Raw genomic sequence first — 8,318 nt, forward strand, 5'->3', positions numbered from 1 at the left:
ATTTGCTTTCTTCTTTCCCTAAAAACGCTTCCTGGATACTTGTATCATTTCATTTCCTGACAGCAATTCATGTATATTTGCTTTCTTCTTTCCCTAAAAACGCTTCCTGGATACTTGTATCATTTCATTTCCTGACAGCAATTCATGTATATTTGCTTTCTTCTTTCCCTAACAACGCTTCCTGGATGCTTTTATCATTTCATTTCCTGACAACAATTCATGAATATTTGCTTTCTTCTTTCCCTAAAAACGCTTCCTGGATACTTGTATCATTTCATTTCCTGACAGCAATTCATGAATATTTGCTTTCTTCTTTCCCTAACAACACTTCCTGGATACTTGTATCATTTCATTTCCTGATAACTTTTCTTGCTTTCTGAATATGTTCATTTCTTCTTTCCCTATCAACGTTTTCTAAAACGCATTTGAATTTCTTTGTTCTCTAACAACGCTTCTTGGATGCATGCATATATTATTTCCATGACAATGCTTCTATCTGGATTGTAATTAAATTCTGTAGCGGAAAGAAATGCATACCGAGCCGAGCACTGTGTTTCTACACGGGTTGACACCGGTGATAATGAGCGGATCCTTGCGTCTCCAGAAATAAGATTTCGGTAGTCTTCTCTGAAATTCTATGATGGAATTTTACGCTGATTTTACCTTGACGACATTTCACAACGATAATCAGAATTCAAGAAGTAAAACTGTTTTATATGATTAATTGTCTTCGTAGTTAATTATAAAGATGCGAGATGCAAGTATTCTATTACTGCTCACTAAATAGTCGCTTTCGAATATATAATTTCTCGTGACATTTTTCTCTACAAGAACCATAGAATATTTGATTTTAGTGGAAACTTTTAAATGATTATAGTGAACCAGTAAATAGCTGAGCTGGTGTATAATATCACCATACGTCACTACAATCATAGTGGTTGAAGTAATCGAAGGAATTTTGATTGTTGTATAATTTTTAATATGTCACATTTGTTCGTTTCGATTGTATGCTTCAGAATTTCATGCAAAGCTACAAAAGGGGCTATCTGTGCATAACCGCCCCTAATTTTGAACCGACAAGAAAGGAAGACACCAAGAACCAATCCCTGGGCTATACTCTTACCAAGTATTGCGAATAGACCGTTTAACAGTGCACCCACAGCCCAAAAGACTAGTGTGAATATTGTATTTTCATTTCTTTTTGCAAGAATGTTAACCACCGGCCCACAATCATTCCCCGATGGGACAGCGGTTACTCTATGGACTTACAACGCGGGTGGACACAGCAGGTAGCCCAATGTGGCTTTACTCTAAAATCACCGCCTAAACCACAACCTGCCTATCACACTTGCTCAATAAATAAATCCGCAAATATGTACGCCACATTTTTTTGGCATCTCTCTATATTCCTCTCTCGAAACTCTAGAGGCACAGAGAAATATTATATACAACAAGTGCAAGTTACAGTGTTGACAGAGTCTTCAGTTAACAGTTTTCAATAAGTGCTATTTTGAAAGTAAACGTTTCAGGAATTTTCTAACTTTTGTATAGAAAGCTCTAGATCATTAAATTCTCTATTGTACATTTTCCTCATGTGTATTATTGTGAGATCTCCTTTATTTAAAAACACTCTTTTACACAAGCACTTTTCTCATACGTTCTTGTTGGTGATCCAGTCACTTTGCGCTTCTATTTCACCATTTTCTTGATTCACTCTTATAGAGGATCGTGTATTGCTTGATGTTCGTATTTATGCAATTCCCGATTTATCCTTTCAGAATTTTCTCAGCTTTATTTAGATACTCGTATTTAAACATTTCCTGACACATTCTTATATTAGCACTTACGTTGTTGAAACCTGCTGGATTTTCCTTCTAAACTATTGTGATACTACCTACGTTATTAAGCACTGTTATGTCAGCAATTCACTACTAGACTACTGTAGCGCTACCTACATTATTAAGCACTGTTATTTCATCAATACATTACTAGGCCATTGTAGTATTGCCTGCATTATTAAACACTGTTATATCAGCAATTCACTACTAGACCATTGTAGCACTACCTACGTTATTAAACACTGTTATTTCAGGAATTCACTACGAGACTACTGTAGCGCTACCTACATTATTAAACACTGTTATTTCAGCAATTCACAATGGACTATTGTAGCGCTACATACGTTGTTAAACGCTGTTATTTCAGCATTTTCATGCTCGGTTATTGTAAAGATACCTACGTTATTTTGTTCTGACGTTTATGTATTTTTGAATTATGGCTTTTAAACTGGAAACTGCTAGTTTTGCTTATTTGTAACCAATATATCAATCCTGTTCCGACAAGAAATTTCACTAAAACGCTCAGCTACATCTTTAAAATAGCGGTAGAAACATAATGCATTAACCTTATTCCAATAGATATTTTGCTCAAAAGTATTCAGTAGGCCGAGTTACAGTGAAATGAGCGCAACTAACACAAACGTATTACACAGCTTCTTGAGTCTAACTTTTAACATTCCTGTGACTCTGCATGTAACTGTTAACATACCAATGACTCTGGGTGTAATTATTAACATTCTAGTGAGTATAGATGTAATTATTAACATACCAATGGCTATGAATGTAACTGTCAGCATACCAGCGAATATGGATGTAATTGTTAACATACTACTGACTCTGGATGTAGTTGCTAACATTCCAGTGACTCTGAAAAAAAGTGTAATAATGCTTAAGAGTAGTCATCAAATCTAAATCTATGTTTGTTTTTGTTTTTGAATTTCGCGCAAAGCTACACGAGGGCTATCTGCGCTAGCCGTCCCTAATTTAGCAGTGTAAGACTAGAGGGAAGGCAGCTAGTCATCATCACCCACCGCCAACTCTTGGGCTACTCTTTTACTAACCTAAATCTATGTGAATTACATGTTATCTTAAAACATTAAAATAACTCTGTATGATTCGTTTGTTTTTTACCCGTTTTTATTTCACATTCTAATGGATTCGTATCAAATAATTTATGAAGTAATAAAAAGTTTTATAGTGTGTTATATGTAAAGTAATGATTTCAACTAGATTGATGTAACGTCTTCAAAACTTCAAACGTATGTAAGGAAATGTGTTTTGGATATTAACAATAACTGTGTATAAAGTTTTAATTCTGACTCTAGACTTTGAAGAACATTACCTATCATTTTATCAAATGGCTATTCATGTTCACCCCTTTGACAATAAATGACCTTGAAAAAGTATCTTCTCAAAAATTAATGTTTGAGTTTCTGCTCGTGACAGTGACGGAGATTAATGATGCTAGAAGCAGTTCTACAGTCCACGTGCTAGAATTCAGACGTCTCCCTGGATAATACATGAAATCGGTAAAAAGACGGTGTCTGCAGCTCTTCAGGCCTCGTGCAGACAGAGAAACAAGATTTTTAGGGATATTTATGTATTCGATTGCTTCTCTTGAGGAAGACTGCTGATTTACTGATAATCGACCGACCATTGAATAATTTTCATTCTCGAAGATCACGATCGTTTGAGTTCCAAAGAACTGTTCCTCAATCAATATTCTGCATCGATTCAACGGCATGTTTTATCGTTTCTTGGTTACGAACAGATCTAGTCTGCTCCTATTTATAGTTATCAAGGAGATATAGACTAAATAGGACCCTTACTCATGAGTCATAAGCTAGAAAGGAGGCAATTTAATACACGTGGTTTGAAAATTATGAGGTAGTACCTAAGTGTTATTGGGTAGTAGAAGGAATTATGTAAGGTTGTTACATTGGCAGTAGGAAATAAGCTTCACCTAGAATTACATACTAGACTAGATAATAACGTATTCGAAGCACATTAGGCCTAGCTCCGCAGAGAAGAGTAAGCTAAAAATCTTAACACCTTTATGACGTCACCTTGATTCGACGCTCTTTCCACGTTCTAGTATCTAAAACGGAAATAAACAGTTTGAACACTAAGATGCGAATTTAAATTGACACACCGAAAATGATACAATATGGAAGACAGGCTGCAACAGGATTCCACAGACTTCTTTTATTTTATTGTTCCTTTATGTATTTGAACACTAAGATGTGAATTTAAATTGATACACCGAAAATGATACAATATGGAAGACAGGCTGTAACAGGATTCCACAGACTTCTTTTATTTTATTGTTTGTTTATGTATTTTCAATTGAAAACTTCAAATATGTTTTACAAGTTTCGACTTTAAGAATTTATATACAGATTAAAATGTTGGAGACTAACAAATATATACATACATATATATATATAGTGATATTAAATGCATAGTTGAAATTTTTCTATAAATCATTGCATTTGACGATTCGAATTCCTTGCTTGTTTTAGAATATTCAATGTTTCATGAAAAATATTTAATATACTGTTTCATAGTGGCAAAAAGCGCATCTCAATAATAAATGCGTTTAGAAATGAAGGTTCTACGTATCATGCGTATAACAATTACTTTTGTGCTTAAGATATTACTTAAAACATGAGTTAAAATTTAATCGACTTGTAAGATAATACATACCAGGTTGAAAGTTGATTTAAGTGCTTATACTTCTTATTAAAAATCCCACATTGTGAGGTTAATTATATTCACAATTATTTGAAAAAGCTATAATAGAAAAGTCTTAGTAGCACTACAAAACTATCCCCTGAGATCCTGAAAAATAACCAAAAACTAAAAAACAACAACAACAAAAGAAAGAAGAAGAAAAAAAAAGAAACCGCTTAAGCTAGAATGATTGGATTATAAAATGGGCATGTAGATTAATATGGGTGAAATGTTCGACTGAATGTTTATTTCGCATCTGGATGTAAATATGAAACTTTTTGATATAAAGAGTTATTTCGGAAGAATCAAAATGGACTTACTGTTTGGTAACGTGAGTAATATTGTTCTGAGATGAAACCATTGTTTGCAAAATATTATCACAAACGAAAATATGAAAATCCTTTGAAATCTTCTTAGAAACTTCAGCTAAACTAGATTTTTATACTTATAGGAATTGCAGCTTTGTCAAAGAGCTTAACTTGATATAAGCTAAATAAATGAAACAAAATGAAAATAATTAAAGTTTGATGTTTTTATAACCACTATTCTCTAACTTCAATTATCAATTATTTCTTAGACCTCATTTCGTCCAAAGATTCTACTGCAATTCATACTAAAGAGGAAAAGACATATAGAGATCGCTGTGGTACAATTGTATCGAAATCAAAGGGGGAGGAACGTTATACCACAATAAATAATATATGATAAACAGATGTTTGTAGATTTCACAAACACTTTTTTGATTTCATTGCAATTCATATTAGATTTACCATATCCACAGCCTGAACCTAGAACCACCATGCCACAAACCTAAACTGCCAGTGTTTCTAGAATTTCAATTTTCAAAATTCACCTGTCAGTTCTTTTTTTAGTTTATTGCGTCCTATAATGTTTAGACTTACTATGTCCTAAGCCTAAAACTTCAGTTGTTGTCAATGACCAATGTTTGGAAAGATAGCAATACAAGACAAATGTTTCTGCAATAAACCGAATAGTAAAAATATCAATGGACAGATACAGAATTAGTTTGAGTACAAATTTTCATACTTATATGCTGATGCAGAGATGTGTTGTTACAGAAATTAGTCGCGGTGTCACGGACAACATATTTAGCACTTTTATATATGGTTCACAGAAAAGTCTTGACCATTCGATGATGCAGTTCCCCCTTAATATACCTGTGGATGAAGTCATATGTGACGGCTCTTTTCAAGTAGAAATACGTAAACAGCAAGATTGTTCAACGATGTTAAAATTAAAGAACACAAACTTTCATGAAAGGGATGCATCAGTGATCTTGGAAACGGAAAAAGCTCACTTAGCAGAGTAATTAACATAGAAAAAGACTTCGATATAGATTCAACAGACGTTTATGAATTCGATCTGTTAAACCTAGTCTTAGAAGCTGATATCCGCATAAATGGGAGGGTCTGTAGAAAGTTTGACAAAATGTGTGATCTAAAATTGACCCCTCAGTCCTTCACAGATGCATGTTACAATGAAAATTATGATGTCCGGTAGCAGTAAGTAATCACGGTCATTAGACTAAGCACAGCAATGGAGGACTTAGTTTTAAGAGAAACACTGTTTGAGCTGAGACCCTTTACATAGGACCTAAAACATTATACTGTTAAAATACAATTAGCATTAGCACATCCTGAATAATATAGTTCTTAAACGGTAAAACTCAATAGTTTTCCCGAGTCAAGTCCGCGACTGGGAACGAACTCTGAATTATAGCGTTATACGCCACGAAGTTTACAGTTGAACCACATGGGGACATTATTGAAACTAATGACGCTTTGAACAATTTTAATTTCAACAAAAATAAACCGAATAAATATTGTAAAAAAAATCTTACACATCCTAACTTTTCTCTTTAACGAAGACGAAACACATCCGTGAAAATGTTCCTGAACACTTTCGAAACGTCGTCTTCTACACTTATGTTTCTACAACAGGCAGTTGCCGTCCATTCAACAAAGTTTCATCATGAATACTCTGCCTAAACAATCTACCAAAGAAACACATCTAATATATTACTTTTATCACAAACGAACTTTCAGAGCAGATAGTAACAAATATAATTTCTTTCAAGTAATCTTTACATCTTTTGTGTTAACTAATCGTCACAGTAAGTCAGATAGAAGGCAGTTTATTTTTATTAAGATAGTGTTCTCTCGTAGTAGTGAAGTGGACAAGAAACTACTCCTGGTAAGGTGTTAGTTTGTGCAAAATTATTCTAATTCCAATTTTATAAAATTATGGATATTTTTACTGAATGTTACAGCTCACTCTTAGGAATTTGTCGCAAGGCGTTCTAAAGCGCCCCCTTTAATTACGTTTAGTATAAGGATAGAATTAGATCAACTGTACGTAATTGTAATATACTTGTAGCTTATAGACCGAGTAAGCTTTTAAACTGAGTTTTATGCCATAATGCGGATAACGTTACGAGTAGAAACACCGGACACGCCAATAGGAAGCCGTACTCGACTTGTTCCTTGAACTAATTAGTAACTACCGTATTTTTCGGAATATAAAACGCACCCTTATTTTGAAGACAAAGTTTTGGGGAAAAAAAAGCTACAGTCGCATTTGAAAGATTTTTATTGAATAAAAATTCAATTTGATACTTTAAAAATTAGTATATATTGTTCTAAACACAAAAGAGCTCAAAACATCAAAATAAGAAAATACCCTAAATAAAAAAAAAGGTTTACTGTTATTCAGTTTGGTTCAAAACCTACAAAATCTTCATTGCTTTCACTGTATTTTTTTTTTTTAGTATTTAGGGAGCATTATAAATAGTTATGTTTTTAAAAGAAAAAAATATTATTGTTATAAATAACACATTCAATTGAACTAAACTATGCATGCCTATTTAAATATTTTTACACATAGCTTGTGTATATCATATATATTATTCATACCTTCGGTGTATAGAACGCAAGCAGATTTTGACATCAAATTTTGGGGTAAAAAAGTGCGTCTTATACACCGAAAAATACGGTATAATGTGAGAGAAAGTGGATAACTAAGCTTTATTTATGGCAAGGAAACATTTGTCGTAAGAAACCAAACTATTAAATTCATGTCTATGAAAAATGCAACGAAAAATACGTTTAAAAGGAAACATTATTTACAGTAGAAGATTATTCTAAAATATGTGTCGGATGGTTTATTATTACATACAGTTGAATATTATTACGTATGCTAGAACAGAGTACCGTAATATATATATATATATATATACTTGAACATTGTTATGCAAGATGTAACAGAGCAATGTTATATGTTCAGTTAAATATGTTATATGTCTATATTTTATTCTAGAACAAAGTTAGTTATAATATTTTGGAGTCCTTTTTAATTCCCCATACGCCACAGATTCTCTTTTCAATTTCACCTTTGGTGAAAAAGGAAAGAAATATTTAACACACACACACACACATATATATATGAAGCTAGTTACGTTTCATTATTGTTATATTAGGAAGAATAGTGTAACATTGCACATTGTTAGGTATCATTGTTACTGGTGGAACAAAGTAACGTTATATAAAGTTGAATACTAAAACTAAATGTAAAGTCTAATCTATCGGCTGGTTCACCACTTGTCACTGAGTTATATATCGGTTTTGGGGAATTTCGTCCTTCATAAGTAACCCCGAATAATGATAAATTGAAAAAATAAAGAAGACTAAGTTTTCACATAGTAATGGAGTGTATACTGGCTAAGTCTCG

The 8,318-nt window shown here is 33.0% G+C and overlaps 1 protein-coding gene across 1 annotated transcript in view; it reads left to right on the plus strand.

Moving 5' to 3' along the window:
• Window positions 1-4,243, plus strand: part of LOC106464728 (TWiK family of potassium channels protein 7-like) — a 9,317-nt gene extending 5,074 nt beyond the window's left edge. Inside the window, exon 2 of the mRNA XM_013924881.2 lies at window positions 3,285-4,243. Coding sequence (XP_013780335.2) covers window positions 3,285-3,355 — 71 coding nt within the window. The 3' untranslated portion in view covers window positions 3,356-4,243. The remainder of the gene's footprint in view (window positions 1-3,284) is intronic.
• Window positions 4,244-8,318: the final 4,075 nt, after the last annotated feature.

The sequence above is a fragment of the Limulus polyphemus genome, unplaced genomic scaffold, assembly GCF_000517525.1.
Source record: "Limulus polyphemus unplaced genomic scaffold, Limulus_polyphemus-2.1.2 Scaffold1728, whole genome shotgun sequence".
NCBI lineage: Eukaryota > Metazoa > Arthropoda > Merostomata > Xiphosura > Limulidae > Limulus > Limulus polyphemus.